At 41.4% G+C, this 15193-nt stretch overlaps 2 protein-coding genes and 1 long non-coding RNA gene across 6 annotated transcripts in view; 2 read left to right on the top strand and 1 right to left on the bottom strand.

Annotated features, from left to right (window-relative positions):
• Positions 1–15193, bottom strand: part of LOC148892355 (uncharacterized) — a 33950-nt gene that overhangs the window by 12724 nt on the left and 6033 nt on the right. Inside the window, exons 8-47 of the mRNA XM_089005761.1 lie at positions 14795–14907; positions 14418–14651; positions 13910–13984; positions 13595–13830; positions 12913–12994; positions 12673–12816; positions 11996–12198; positions 11771–11880; positions 11513–11625; positions 11254–11430; positions 11136–11167; positions 10619–10716; positions 10442–10464; positions 10350–10368; positions 10111–10138; positions 9964–10042; positions 9174–9320; positions 8891–9102; positions 7636–7736; positions 7176–7294; positions 6912–7091; positions 6800–6840; positions 6508–6605; positions 6136–6158; positions 6028–6049; positions 5926–5953; positions 5745–5829; positions 5527–5661; positions 4929–5131; positions 4046–4149; positions 3834–3952; positions 3590–3745; positions 2740–2954; positions 2569–2654; positions 2227–2357; positions 2022–2147; positions 1703–1890; positions 1021–1109; positions 287–414; positions 65–192 (exon numbers count right to left, since the gene is read on the bottom strand). Of these exons, the coding sequence (XP_088861887.1) occupies positions 65–192; positions 287–414; positions 1021–1109; positions 1703–1890; positions 2022–2147; positions 2227–2357; positions 2569–2654; positions 2740–2954; positions 3590–3745; positions 3834–3952; positions 4046–4149; positions 4929–5131; positions 5527–5661; positions 5745–5829; positions 5926–5953; positions 6028–6049; positions 6136–6158; positions 6508–6605; positions 6800–6840; positions 6912–7091; positions 7176–7294; positions 7636–7736; positions 8891–9102; positions 9174–9320; positions 9964–10042; positions 10111–10138; positions 10350–10368; positions 10442–10464; positions 10619–10716; positions 11136–11167; positions 11254–11430; positions 11513–11625; positions 11771–11880; positions 11996–12198; positions 12673–12816; positions 12913–12994; positions 13595–13830; positions 13910–13984; positions 14418–14651; positions 14795–14907 (4630 nt within the window). The remainder of the gene's footprint in view (positions 1–64; positions 193–286; positions 415–1020; positions 1110–1702; positions 1891–2021; positions 2148–2226; positions 2358–2568; positions 2655–2739; positions 2955–3589; positions 3746–3833; positions 3953–4045; positions 4150–4928; positions 5132–5526; positions 5662–5744; positions 5830–5925; positions 5954–6027; positions 6050–6135; positions 6159–6507; positions 6606–6799; positions 6841–6911; positions 7092–7175; positions 7295–7635; positions 7737–8890; positions 9103–9173; positions 9321–9963; positions 10043–10110; positions 10139–10349; positions 10369–10441; positions 10465–10618; positions 10717–11135; positions 11168–11253; positions 11431–11512; positions 11626–11770; positions 11881–11995; positions 12199–12672; positions 12817–12912; positions 12995–13594; positions 13831–13909; positions 13985–14417; positions 14652–14794; positions 14908–15193) is intronic.
• Positions 87–2714, top strand: LOC148892356 (uncharacterized). Its single transcript, XR_016116184.1, has 3 exons — positions 87–205; positions 1948–2048; positions 2576–2714. It is a non-coding gene; the product is annotated as an uncharacterized LOC148892356 (long non-coding RNA).
• ears2 (glutamyl-tRNA synthetase 2, mitochondrial) overlaps positions 9020–15193 on the top strand; it is a 28792-nt gene continuing 22618 nt past the window's right edge. For 3 of the 4 annotated variants that reach the window (XM_089005772.1, XM_089005773.1, XM_089005770.1), the window contains exons 1-3: positions 9020–9074; positions 9186–9267; positions 10189–10230. The gene's annotated coding sequence lies outside the window, so the exon portion shown is untranslated. Of the gene's footprint in view, positions 9075–9185; positions 9355–10188; positions 10231–15193 lie in introns of those variants that run through there. The other variant, XM_089005771.1, reaches the window with a different exon arrangement.

Here is a 15193-nt window from a genome sequence, read left to right as displayed (position 1 = left end):
AGAAAACAGATGCGCGCTGACTTTTTTATCCTAACCATTTCGGCGACAGCTGTCAAACACTCACAATATGGGATTAAAGTTACTGTCCTGGTTGTATAACAGCTCTGTGTAGTAGTTCCCAATATTGACAGGTAAGATTGTTTGGTTGAAGATGGCAATGTTCTGGAGGTCCACAGTGAACAACTGGAGAACCTGCAGCAAAGAGGTAGTAATTATTTAAACTCACCGATGAAACAGTCGTGAGTTCGCTACCGAGTAAACTAACAAATCATTATTTTGTCAATACCTCGGAGGAGCCGAAAGTGAAAAAATCTTGTAGGGTGATAAACTCAATGAACGAGCCAATATATTCTGCAAACCATGCTGTTGAGTTGAGCTCTGGGTCACTTTCATTGTAGCATTTCGGTACCGACGCTGTTAAAAAAAACACATATTTTCATTCGAAAAAGGTGCAGAAAGTAAATCACTTAAAGCCAGTTAAAATGTTTATGTTGTGTTCACAGTAAAAATAAATAAATAAATAAATAAAACTCTAAAGTCCAGTAACACAACCAACCTGCTGTGCTATCGTTCAACTTTGCTACATGGTTAGCGTATGCTTTTCTTTTGGCTTTCAGAACAAGTCAAACCAAAAGTAATTTGTGGTTTTGGATACGTGTTACAATTAAAGCGGTGTTGTCAAGGCCAGCAAGAGTGTGATATACATATTTTCCCCACATATTTTTTTTAATAGAGCCACAACATGCTGGTTTTCTATCTTCAATTTAGACATTGCTGAATGAAATACACAATCCATTGAGAAATATTTGGAAAATAAATCAAACACTAAATTGTTTGCCAATTTTATACAGAAATATGAAGGGAAAAAAATCAAAATTGCTAATGAAAGGATGCTTCTGCTCTTTCATTAATCAGTGAAAATATCATAACTAAGAGGAGTAAATCTGTTCATTATGATGAAGAAAATAATGAGTTGTAATGAAGAGTTCACAGATAGAATGTGTTACTTCTTGGATTTACCTGACTTAAGGTAAATCATGATGGTATCAAACACGTCTCGCCTCACAAAGTCCACTGCAGAGAAGTTGAACAGGCCAAGAACCGATACACTGAAACAAAACCAGAACAAGTTCTTAAGAGAAGTTGGCGGTCTTTCTTGACTAAACTACAGATAAGACCAGTCGTTACGAATAAAACCTTCAACAGGGGAGATGACTGATGTACAATGTTAACGTTTTTTTTTTTGATGGGGAAAAAAAGTGGTGGTAATTTCCAAATAATTTCTTATTTGTTTCAATTCTCTGACACCAATGTTTACCATTACAGCAAAGGTGTTAATCGGATTTTATTACAAATCCACACTCTAATTCACCAGAGCCACCGGTCGATTGGTGCTGCTGTTTTGGCTTGCGACAGAACTGAAGCAAGCTCAGCAGTGAACACTTTAATGTGAATGAACATAGATAAGCGGTGTTACTATCCTTCATGAGGTAAAAAGATAACCCATTTTGAGACAGAGCTGCTTATGTTGACAGCGTACTGAATTGAGACACGTACATAAGAATAGAGGCCACTATTTGACGGAATACGGCAAAGGGTTATTCCTCAATCTACCCTCAATGTTTTTGCATTATTCTGTTCAAAAGTGAAATGAAAACTCTATATTGTAAGTAACCCCGTATAACGCAATTAAAGGGCATACAATTTCTGAAAAGCCACGCAGGAGGCATATGTTGTGACGTTTCCGATGAGATCCTTTGTGAGGAAATTCAAGTAGTTGGCGAGACGTCGGTCAAACCAGGCGTCGACCTCTGATCTGCTGGAGCTGCTGAGAGCCAAAGGCCACACGCAGGGTAGCGTGGGCCTTCTCACCTCTACCGGGAGTGTTTCCTGTATCGAGCAGAGTCATGTTTTATTATGTTACAATTATTATTTTTTTTTTTTCAGTGGAATGGTACGTGTTTAAGTCCCAAGTCGCAAATGAAGAGACGGCAAATTGATGTTCGCTGTACTGTGGATACCTTCTCCAAGAACAAAGGCGTCTCGAGGTAATTGCCCAAAATGGAACAAAGTTCAGCATCATTGTCAACAATGTCAGGCTGGCGAAGGTAGCTGCCAAGCTCCGACGTAGCCATGGAGTTCACCAACTAAATTCACAACAAACATGAAGCAGATTATTGTCATGCCGATTTGTCCTCACGGTACGTCTTAATTTTGGACCTGTACCTGATTCATTTTGTTCTGAGGAATAAGCGACAGGAAGGTGGTCAGGTTAGGTAGCTGGAAGCCCAGAAATGAATTTTGCAGGAAGCGGAAGTAACTTTGGTTGTTAGCATGGCAACGCAGAGGGATTGGTCCTGCAAAAATAAAGTAATTGATTAAAATGCAATTTGGTCAATGAGATGCTCAGATATTTTGATGTTTCGAAAGACTATTCCAATCCATTAATGACACTTTATGATTCATGAGGAATCACTGATGCAAATCAACTTAGTATCGTCACATAAAAACAAGTTTCAAGGTATTAGCCTTTTTTTAGTGTCTTAATTTGGTTTAACCTTTCATTACCTTTCAGAGCCTGAACAATGTGGTCATGTATTTCCTTCCGTGCACTGTCACTGAGACTTGAGATGGTGGCGTCGAGCTCCTCGACTCTGACGATTGGAGTAACGAGACACGGGTAAGTCACCATTTGATAGAAACGTGACGTTCTAAGTCAGACCGGTTGAATCGTCGTACCCTTGCCGCTCGACGCTGCAGTTCTTTGCCGACAGTATTTTGAAAAACGGCGAAACATGCCGCGGCGACAGTTGGAACAGCAAGGGGGGCAGTCGAACCCGGAGCCATGTTGAGACGATGGAATCGCGCACGGATGGTTCGGAGAGATTCGCTCGATCGAACACAACGTCCAATAGGGCTGATCTCACTGGGGCAGGATATAAACTTTCTTTACCCTGCAGAAAATACGTGAAATGACGACAATCAGTGACACCAAGGGCCCTATTTAGGTATGTGTGTCTTCCATCAACTTCATACTTGCCGCCGGAAGCAACTATTTGATGAGAAGAAATGAGTGTCAGCGTAGAGCACCAATGTGTATGTGCAACTGTCGCGGCTAAGAATTGAAGCGGATTTACGTGGGACAGGAGTTGTGAGACAATCTCTTTTTGTCAATGGATGCTACAGCTTTGTGTTTGCTTTCAACATTTAGCTTGCAGCAGAAGTGCACATTTCACCATGACGTCCCTGATCCACTGGTGAAAAGGACACTTTGATCAACTCCTCTTTTATCTAGAACTGCTTCATACAACAGAAGCTGCAGAAAGTGCTTTAGATTGAATGACTGTGTCGCTTGTGTTGTGTCACATTATGTTATTTTTGTTGTTTTTTGACTGAAAGATGGCGCAGCGAGAGTGGCGCCTTTACAGCAGGTCCTGTATGGTGTTTTTCTACTTCTTCCTTTCCTCTTGCTTTCATCACTTTGTTGCTGTGTAATGTAAATTTCTCCACTGCGAGACTAATAAAGGCTAACCTAATCCAACCCAATTAATATTAAATGTATTTTTCTTGATGTCAGTTAAATACCCACTCTGATAGATGGGGAGAAGTCATCAAAGAAGGTCGGCAGGGACTGCTTGGAGACATACTCCATCACCATGGCGACCTGGGCAGGGCTGGTGAGCACACCCGGCGTGGAGGACAGGTCAGCAAGCTGTCTCACCGTTAATTGTGGTAAGGCCTCGAACTATACGCATGAAGATGTACACATATACAGGGAGATTTAATAGGATTTGGGGCGTGAAAAAAAATAATTAAAAGGTATTAGAAAGTACCGGTGAGAAATTGGGATGGAGCATCTGAAGCTCACTGAGGAGAAGAAGGTGAGAGAAGGCCCCGATATTCAACTGTAGCCATTCGCTGCTGTTGCTGCTATGGGTGATGCAGCTGGGATCTGGACCACAATAAATACAAGTGGAAGAACAGAAAGTAGGTAGATGTGTAAATTTTTGCCAATGCATACAATGTATGCGTGCAAAAATCTCACCGTTTGTGTTATTACGAGTCAGGAAGAGCTTGACGAAGTTTGTTAAAACAGACGTCTGTGTGGCAATGCTCATGTTTGGCTGGACGTGACTCAGAGCCTGCAAGCTGTAGTCAAGAAAAAAAGTGGATGCAATGACATTTGTGGCCTGAGATAAGATTTCAATTTGATACACTGTCGCACTCGTATCTCAAACGATCCTTCCTCGGAAATCCACGCCCGGCTTCCCCAAATGCCATGAAATTTGTTTTCGTGTTTATTTGAATAAGGGAAGATCGGAAATTGAAATTGAGAAACAGCTTCTGTCCCACTCCGTATGCTCTTATTTTTTGCTGTTCCTAATTTGGCCACTTGGCTGCAGTATAAGGCAGACAAAATTTCAATCTTGGCAGTCGGGCGGCTGCCAATCACATTAGCGTCGGGCCTGTTTCGTTGACGTCATCGGTTTGGCACAAATATTAATTACAGCGAATAAATACTTGAGAAAAGTGGGTAATATATGTTTTGTCCACATGAAATGTTTTTACGGAACCATTTTTGTTTGATCCATTGATGAAAGCGTTCAAGGGCCACAATGCAGACGCTAATTAGCATTAGCAATCGGCAACTAGGGCCTTTCTTTAAACGGTTGATTGAATGTTCTAGGTTTTGTTTGTGAGTACATTTCAACCAGTAGTGGCATTATAGAGTTTGAAGACTCCCGTTTGACGTGAACCTTTCATTATTTGTCAAACTACTGGTGACTGGGAAATAACCTTAATGGAATTCACTCTCACTAAACTCAATGAATGTGACCACAGTTCAAAGCAAATCTTGTATCTTAAGACCTCTCAGGTCAAGCCCTTGCATGCTGACCTCGATGTGTTTGCATATCCGCACGTCTTACATGTGGTGGTAGTTGATGCAATCCAAATTCTTGGTGGTGAGACAAGACAAGAAATCAGGAGATACTGCATGCAGAAATGGGCGAAGCCTGCGGTTGAACCAGAGGTCAATGTCATTGACGTAGACTGCAGGGAAAGGATCCAATTGGACTTCTCGGATAGCGTCCAAAATGACAGAGGCTGCTGAATGCCAAGGGTTAAACGCCTGCAAAGTAAAGCACATGTGAGAGTTCCTTGTAATTGGTTAACTTATGGGTTCTCCAACCTTTATTGAGCCAACTCACAGATGAGCACATACATTTTGTCATGCTGCCTTTAAAGAAATAATCTGCTCATCAAATCAAGTTTGGCATTTCCTAACCAGAGATTACTTTGGGTTCTTTACAGTCTTTGACTTTACAGTGTGATTTTTATTCTTTATTTACACAGCCTTCCTTGTGGTCGGAATTCATCACAGCCTTCCTTGTGGTCGGAATTAATTTCAATTATTTATTGTTTCGAGCAGGTCGTGTTCTATATAACATACATACATACATACATACATGACTAATATAACTGCATTGGGTTCAAATCTTAATGTGAATGTTCATATTTTCCTACCATGTTAGTGAGAAGATCCAGAGACTTGTTCAGCAAATGAGAAGATTTGGTGAAGAGAAGCTTCCACAAGGGAAGGTGTTCAGAGGGGTTGCAGGTAAAGATCACTGCCAGATCCTGATCTGTTAAAGCCATCAGCTGAGCCAAGAAAGAACAGAGCGGGTGAATGAAGACTGAAGGCCACATTAAAACTCCATTCTATTGAAAGGCGTGATATTTACCGATGCACATGCAAATTGATCCACAGTAAAATTGCAGAGGCTTCCTTGATGTGTCCCGTTGTCCAGTAGAAGCTGTAGTGCAGTGCTGTTTGGAAAAAATGCCATTGTGGACCCTTTTCCAAATCAATTTCTGAATTGTGTCTGTATGGCTTGACCTTAGCGGCAGCAAAACTGTACTTACCTGTTGACTGCCATACATATCTCTGTGGCTGTGAGCAACAACATGACACAAGTGAGCGACAGTGAAGCATTGCGTTATGGATAAAGAAAGAAAATGACTTACCGTTGATTGGGGTGACAGTGCACTGAAGGTTAAGAAAATTAATATGGTAAATTATACTATACTACGATAAAATACACCAAAGTAAAAAGTGGAATTGCACAACATCACCTCTCCACTGTAGATGACGCAAGCTACAAAAAAAGAAAATACAAGGAAATTCACATTTTTTGGAACTAAATACAGTACATGTAAAATGCCGAAATGTTGAACTCACTGGATTTTATTATTGAGTACACTTGCACAAGATAATGAGATAAAGGAAATATCAGATTACTTAACATTGTTGGGATATTTATTGTAGGATATTCTTGTGGTTGTATTTTGCTGTGAAGTCCAAATTGTCTCATTATGTTAAGCCTCTCAGGATTTCAAATGAGATAATTAGGAATACATTTATAAATAATTTTCCAAAATTAATCTATTATTGTATTTCATTAGATTGAGCGAGTGTGTTATTGTAATTTTTTTTCATTGTCTCACCAGGCGGAAGGAGCTCAGCTAGTTCCAGCTTGCTGGAGGTGATCGACGACGCCACATGAAGAGGAACGGTGAGGATGGCCAGGTCCAGTCTTGTGAAACTGGAGCATGAGAACGGTAAACTCATTTACGTTACATTTCCAATTGAAACATTTTTCATCTAAATTTATTCAGTGAGTCAAGTATGGTGAAATACTCTATCCTTTGCATTTTGATTGAAGACTGTCAGGCCTTTTATTAAATTGTGAAAAAAACATGATGTCCTTTTTGAAAGACATTTCATGGATGGACTCACAATATTTTGTAGGAGGAACAGGAAAGATTTCCGTGCATCGGCTGGAAAGGAAAGAAAATAAAAATGTGGTTAATGTCATTTTTTTTCTTTCAAACACTTGACTGCTGCTCACAGGTTTAAGACGTCCGATAAGATGCGTGAGGAATTCAGGAATTTTCAATTGTTCCTCGGGCGAGTTGGTCAGGTGATCAAAAATCGCATTGATGATGACGTCTATCTCCGGGAGACCGGGATACAAAGTGAACAGCAAGTCCAGCCATTGATGTAAAGACAGAAGATTCAGGGCCTCCAGCTAAAAAGAGGCACTCATTATGATCTTGTTCGGAAGATGAGCCGACAACTATGATCTGTTGGTTGTTTTATCATCACATCTCACAGGGTTGAAATCCGGGTTGAGCTGCAGTATCTCTTCGAGGGTCAAAAATTGGGAAAACGGACCCATATTCACCATCAGCCACTCTGTGCTGCTGTTGAATCCCGAGAGGCAGCCTGGGCCTGTGAATCATCAAGAAGTCATCTCTATGAAAACGTTATGAATCGAACAAGTAAAACATGACACAGATGATGCAGTTCTAGGGCATGATATGAATCCCTATCGTTGACGTGCGTCGGCGGTGTTCACACCCACTATGGGGCAAAATACCCTTTTCTAAAGAGATCTATGTGGGTCTGCGAAAATCTAACTCCTTAGCGTCTGCTGCTGCCCATATTTGCACTGGCCATGTTGATAAGCTGAAATGCTTTACAGCTACTTGTTAACTGCTACTTAAAATTCACCAATTGTAAATTTATGAGATGTATTTTAAATTGAGTGAGGGCATGCATGATGTGCTCACCTGAGACTGGACCAGACAGGAAATTCACAATGAATTGCTGCAAGATCCCGATCCTCCGCATATGGGTGATGTTGTCATAGTGTTGCTTGAAAATTCCCAGGCTGACATTGAAAAGTGCATAAGGAAGCAGTTTGGTACTTTTTCCTCAAAAGAAAGTATCAACAAATAGAAATTGCATTTTCATATAAAAAAGGTGATGTCATTTTAAATATTTTTCATTCCCAACTAGGGAAAGGTCCTAGTTGGGACCTTTGCCCATGAAGTGCTAAACGAGAAGTATTTGAAATATATTTAATTTCATCTGTGAGGTTTTATTTCCTGAAGAATGAAGACGAAGTGTGCCTATTTTTAAGAACAAGGGAGATGTGCAGAGTTGTAGTAACTGCAGAGGAATAAAGTTGATGAGCCATACAATGAAACTATGGGAAAGAGTAGTTCAAGCTAGACGAAGAGCAGAAGTGAACATTTGTGAGCAGCAGTACGGCTTCATGCCAAAAAAGAGTACAACAGATGCAGTGTTTGCTTGAAGAACGCTTATAGAGAAGTACAGAGAAGGTCAGAAGGAATTGCAGGAATTACAATGTCTTTGTAGATCTGGAGAAAGCATATGACAGAGTGCCCAAAGAAGAGCTGTGGTATTGCATGAAGTCTGGAGTGACAGAAATGTATGTCAGAGCGGTGCAAGACATGTATCATGACTGTAGGACAGTTGTGAGGTGTGCTGTCGGTGTGACTGAGGAATTCAAGGTGGAGGTGGCACTCCACCAGGGGTCAGCTCTGAGCCCTGGTGGAGGTGGCACTCCACCAGGGGTCAGCTCTGAGCCCCTTCTTATTTGCTATGGTGATGGACAGGCTGACAGACGATGTTAGACAAGAATCTCCTTGGACCATGATGTTTGCAGATGACATTGTGATCTGTAGCGAGAACAGGGAACAGGTGGCGGAGAAACTACAGATGTGGAGGTATGCCCTGAAAAGGGGAGGAATGAAGATCAGACGCAGCATGACGGAAGAGGTGACGGAGAAGGATTCTGAGCCTTGAACTGCCAGACAGGAGACCGAGAGGAAGACAGAAGAGGAGGTTTATGGATGTTGTTAAAGAGGACATGAAGGTAGCTGGTGTGAGGGAAGAGGATGTACAAAACCGGGTTAGATGGAGGACATTGATTCGCTGTGGCGACCCTAGAAGGGAAAAGCCGAATGGAAAAGAAGAAGAAGAAGACTACGGTCTTATAATGTTTTTTCCTACACTTACATCTCCTGATATGACTGACAGCTGAGATTCCTGTCGCTTAGGCAGCGCAGGAAATTGTCGGACGCCATCGGCAGGAAGCCCTTCAGGCGCCCAGAGAACCACCTGGCGATGACGCTGCTGTTCCTCAGTTGTTCGTCGCTCAGCAACGCCACGCGGGTCTCACCGATCACATCTAGAATCTCAGGTGCAGATGGTCCAATTGTGTACTCGGGCTATGCAAAAAAACAAAAAGTTTTCTGAATCGTCTGTAATCTCATTTCTAATGATGACTTCTTTCACTCACGATGCTGGCTAGCAAATCCAAAGCTGGATCCAAGATGGGCGCAAGATGACCAAGCAGGATCTTCCACAGCACTCTGGACCGTTTGCTGTTCCCGGTGAGATTACACGACAGAAGAGATGCCAGCTGAGTTGCTGCGAAGTTCTGCAGCTGGATATAGGAGATGGATAAAATCACAATTATGGTAAAAACTATATTTTTAATGAGTGAATGAGAGACTGGATATATATAGAGAGAATGGTATTGGTAGCTAGCTAACTGGCCCTGTGAGGCAAATTGAAAATCTCATTGGCTAAACAAAAAAAGACTGTTAATAGACTTTTGGGAATAAATCAATAATAATAATAATAATAATAAAAATACATTTCATTTATAAGCGCCTTTCAAAACTCTCAAGGTCACTTTACAGTCACATGATCAGTTTTTCTGTGGGTGAGCAGCGGCAGCCACATGCTCTAGCGTTCTCAAATTAATAGAAAGTTGGCTAGCTAGCCACTAGATAACTAATATATAGCTAGATAGATAGATAGATAGATAGCTTATATATAGCTAGCTAGGTAACCAGCTAGCTAATAGGTGGATAGCTAGGTAGCCAGCTAGATGGCTAGCTAGGTAGCCAACTAGATCGCAAGCTAGATAGCCCGCTAGATAGCTCAAGTGAGTGACATAATGTAAAAAGACCAGGAAGGAACCATCGTACACTTTCTGATCGACATTACCATTTCAGTGGTAAAAAAAACAGTGGTGTCTTTTTAAAATCAAAACGGGCCCCAAAATAAAATAAAAATAGAACCTGTGCGCACGCATACTCCTCCAGTGTATAGTTGCAGGGGATGTCCACAGATGTATTCATGGCCAAATGAAGGTCGGAGCTGCACGATTTTGCGTATTACAATATCAGGATGACAAGGCGACTTGTAGTATTTAACTTTCTACATACCTGTCGATTCCCTTGCAAACGTCAGTTGCTGTAAAATTGCATAACATTTGTATTTAATGTACATGTCATGTTTTTCAGATGTTTCATCATAAATCTGTCTAACGCAAGTGACCTCACCAGGTAAAAGCAATTTCAGCAGTTCTGTCAATGTGTCTGCTGGATACTTTTTTTTGTCAAATTTTATAATGCAATTTGTGTGATTTAGAGCAAATATGTAATTTTTTTAAAAGACATCTTACCATTCTGGATCACCAAGCACTGTGCAACAACAAACCAGGTTAAAGTTTCTAAAATTGAATATCATTGTGAATGTAGTTCGAGAAAACCTCACCTTGATGTTGTCAGACACACACTCTGCAGGAGAACATCCCCCCGCCCCAAAAAAAAAAAAAAAAAAAAATCACACATTCAGGTTCAGGTGACAACTCCGGAATGTATCCAACAATATTATTAACAAGATTTGCTCATGGAAGTTTAATGTATGTCGCTGTGACAAAGTTGTTTCAACCTTTAGGTGTGGATTGGATGAATTGGTCTACTTTCTCCCATATGAGAAATTCCAGGTCAGGAGTCACGGATACAATCACTCTTTGTAGCTGCTCAAGACTAAAACAGAAAAACACAAATAATGAAGCAGAATTTCTAACCACAAATGGATGGGCTGGAAAAAAAATATTTTTTCAATGTCAAAAGCAACAACTTGACAATGTGGTCATTTTTCCCCATCCCTCCATGCATTTTCAACACCACTCCATTTTAAACGCTCATTCTGAATAGATGTTGCTAGAGTCGCTGGAGCCTATCCCAGTTGACTGAGCGGAATGCAGACGACACCCTGAACCGGTCGCCAGTCAGTCACACTCACAGCTATCAGCACCCCATTCACATTATTTCAAAGAAAAAAAAGATCAAACACATTTATTCAAACATTATTAGACATTATTGTAAATCGTTTGTATCTGAAACATTTTATATTGTTTTTGACAGAAAACATATTGCCTAGTCATTAAAAAAAGAATACTCACATAATTTTCAAGACTGCACAGGTAGGCTGGACCTGCAATATTCAAAACGTTTTTAGCACGCTCTCCTGATAGTGAAGTACAGCTGAGTCATCACAATCAGACCCAACAGAGCAGTCACCTCAGTAGCCAGCAGGAGCAAAGCGTGCGAGACCTCGAGAAGCCTCCTCTCTCTGGGAGACTCCAGCAGGAAATCAAACACCTCACGAATCACCTCGTCCTTCTCGGGAGGAGGCAGGGAAGGCAGGAGCATCAGCTGTGCAGTCTGTCTAGGAGTCAGCTGATCCAGAACCTCCAGCTAGAGAGGTGACAGAGAGATAATTGACATTAGGCATGCGGCTGAGCCTTCGATTGGTCGTGTTCTGATACGCGTGGCTCACTCCCGAGAAGTTGGGGTTGAGATCGTAGAAGTCTGTGATGTCAGCAAAGTGCAAGAAGTCACCAAAATTCTTCCACAGCCATTTGGTACTATTGTTAGCTGAGAAACACGCATCTGAAACGTACACATCAGCAAGTACGATATATTACGGACCCACCCGCGATAGGGGTGTCTATACAGAGTTTTGAAACTCATGTTCAAATAATTCCTTGCGTTAAATCTTTAACCAGATTAAAACACATTTTATTTTTTTTCTCACCAGACATGTTGTGACGTCTCAGGAAGGAGTAAATGAAATGCACGTAAATGTTTTGGTGGTGTAGTGACATGCGCTCAAAGTAGCTCATGTGTTGACTGAGGAGAGCAACGCTGCACAGTGACAAAAGATAAATATTGTCACTGGAAACGTTTAACAAAGATTCCTCTGAGAAGATAAACATACCAACGCCATGACAGAGTGACAGTAAATCAGTGGCAGACTCACAGGGCTTGGTAGGCGGGACAGGAGAAGTTGTTGGCACTCAGGCAGGAGAGCAAGTCCGTGGGTATGTGTGGAAGTAGGGGTGATAGCTTGATATGAAACCACATGCCAATGAATTCCGGGTCGTGTAGATTATCCTGAGTAAAACTGTAAGAGTCGGTTTCACTAAGGATCTGCCAGAAGTCAGATGACACTTCTGTGAAGTTCTGGAAACAAAAAAAAAATGGAAATGAAACTCTCGAGGACTTGCACACTGCAAAAACCAAGACAAGGGCATGGAAAATCCTACTAGAACCTTCGCACCCTGCCCACAACCTTTAAACAGCTTCTTCCCCCGTCGCCATTAACTCTCTAAACAATAACCCAAATGTATTATAACCTTATAGTGTATTTTTGCAATTTTGCACAATTCTGAGGAACAGCATCCCGTTATAATCATTGTCGCTCTAGTTCTGTACTCGTGGGATTGGTTCCTATCCAGAGACTGTGTGCATGTGAGTGTGAGTTTGTCTCTAAAATGACCAGTTTAAATCATCTGGAATAGGCTCCAACAACTGCCCGCGACCCTGTTCAGGTAAGCTTGTTTGAAAAAGGATGTTTAGGTGGAAGGATGGTGTATTATTTTGATTGTATGATTTTTTTTTTAATGTGCAATGAGTTTGGGTAGTAGAATAGCTCACAGCTGTGACAAACTCCTGAATCAGGAAGTTGAGGCGTTCCGTCAACTCCAAAATCAGTCTCATGACATTCTCTTCAGACATGGTCAGGTTGGTCCGAGCTGCGCAGTGCATAATGCGTGCCATGTTTCCCACCGCATCAGTTAACTGGGGGCGGGAGTGGGAAGGGGCAATAACAAGGAAGAATTTGGACAAACTGAAATGATATACAGCCAGATATGTGTGTCTTTGTTTTTTAAATACCCCACAAGGATTGCCGTCGAGAGTGACGCTGCAAACATCCTGGATGTCGACCGTTCCATTGTCCACATTGTGATCCAGGTCGCTGTAAGATATAACACAACATGATAATACGCTGGATGGATGGACGGACGGACAGACAGATAGATAGATTGATCCGACGGATTGATAGGTACAGTAGACAGATCAGACGGATTGATAGATACAGTAGACAGATGGATAGATAGATGGATCGATGGATAGACGGGTCGATAGATGGATAGATATATGGCTGGATTGATCGATAGATTGATCAGATGGATCGATAAGATGGATTGATAGATACAGTAGACAGATGGATAGATAGATGGATCGATGGATAGACGGGTCGATAGATGGATAGATAGATGGCTGGATTGATCGATAGATTGATCAGATGGATCGATAAGATGGATTGATAGATACAGTAGACAGATCAGGCGCATTGATAGACACAGTGGACAGATCAGACGGATCGATAGATAGATCAGAGGCATCCCTAGACAGAATAGACGGATCGATAGATACAGTAGACAGGTTAGACTGATGGATAGATTGATAGATTATAGATCAGATGGATTGATCAGACAGATCGATCGATCAAATGCACAACAACAAAAAAACAGGATTGGATTTTTACTGAGGCCTAAGTGTCAGTGGGACGTACAACACATGACGAAAGGCGAGTAGGAGATGATCACTCATGAGGGTTTGTTCCTCACTGGAGAACCTTCGCAGTATGGGTAGGACGATGTGTCGATACCAGTCGTTCATTTCATCAAACTGTGGCGCATCCAGGGCGAGAGGTGAATAATAAGGGCTATAATGACTCGCCATCTCCGCCAGTGTCCAGTTGAGCAGGAATTGCATCAGCGTGCTAGTTCTTATTCCCGATACCTCTCTCTGGGAAATACAATGGGAAATATTGATTAATACACCAATATAGTCAGTATGTGCCTGGACGACAAATGAATGTTAGTACCTGTTTGGTAAAGGTGACAAAGTTATGAACGAAGCTCATGATGGGTTGAAAAGCTATTCTGGTGCCTTCGATCACCTGGAAATCGGATTGAAATTTAGTGTGTACTCAATTCTTGCATTCACGTGAGACAGCAACTCAAATTGTGGGTCAGGAGTCAAAATGGGTTGCAGTTTTACTGAGTCATAAACTGTCAAACCCTAACAATGTGATTTTATTGAGTAGAAAGCAGACACTTCAGTTCTTTCTGTACATTTTTTTACACTTCTCATTGTCTGTCATAAATGAATGAAAATTACATGTAAAAATGAATGCAATTAACATGTAATATTCAAATATAACATTATTTGAGTTCTCTAGCTGTTCAAGGCCCAAAATTCAGAGTCATTGACAATTCTACAGACATTGACAATAATGTTGTTTATCATCATTCATCAGAAACTTGATTTGTTTTCTGTGCCTTCCATTTGCTGAGACTCGGTTCTATGGGGCAGTGCAAAAGTCAGCATACCTCTGTGAGGGCGTTATGATGAGATGGGGGGACATACGGGTTGTATGATATGTGGGGGTCTTCAGACTTGGTCCAGTTATGCATCCCTTTATAATTATTGGTGTTGGCTGGCAGGGCATCTGACATCAAACTGTGGAAGATAAGCGAGAGGGAGTCGTTGGATAAACCCGCCACCTCAGGCCTTATAAGCAGTTCAGCTTTTTGCGCCGGAGAGAGTAGGTGTAGAACTTCCAGCTGTGTCGGAAAGAAAAGAGAAGAGATTGAGGGTTTGCTGCTTTGTATGAAGCTCATCTACGAATGGTCCAGCGGTCCATTTTAAAAATCAAATGTTGTAAATGTTAGGATGTCAATAAATCCGTAAGAAAAGTGTGACTCACGCCGCTGAAAACTATATTGAGCGCTGGTAAATCGCTTATTCTTGCCATGACGCTGAAAGCACCGAAATTCTTCATCAGCCATTCTTCACTGCTCTCATTTGGATTCACACAACCTGTGTAGAAATAACCAAAAAAAGCATACATTTTGCGACCGTGTTCTACGATGCTATAAAATATATTTAAAGTTGAGCTATGAAAGGACTAAATATTTGCTTTTGTACTAATATTTGGGTCTCTGAAGTGCCTGTCCACCCATCAAGTATAAAAATAAACACTTAATAAAATTGACGGAACACCTGCCCCCACGCAGAGTTTCATCACCCATGAGCTAGACCGTCTTAAGATTTTGCCATCGTCAAGCAATGTCTAAAGTCTTATGTAGTCCTAAAATTCGATATT

Source organism: Hippocampus bargibanti, linkage group LG10, assembly GCF_051943395.1.
Source record: "Hippocampus bargibanti isolate YZ-2025 linkage group LG10, ASM5194339v1, whole genome shotgun sequence".
Lineage (NCBI taxonomy): Eukaryota > Metazoa > Chordata > Actinopteri > Syngnathiformes > Syngnathidae > Hippocampus > Hippocampus bargibanti.
Note: the sequence above shows the minus strand (reverse complement) of the source record. Positions and strands in the feature narration are given on the sequence as shown.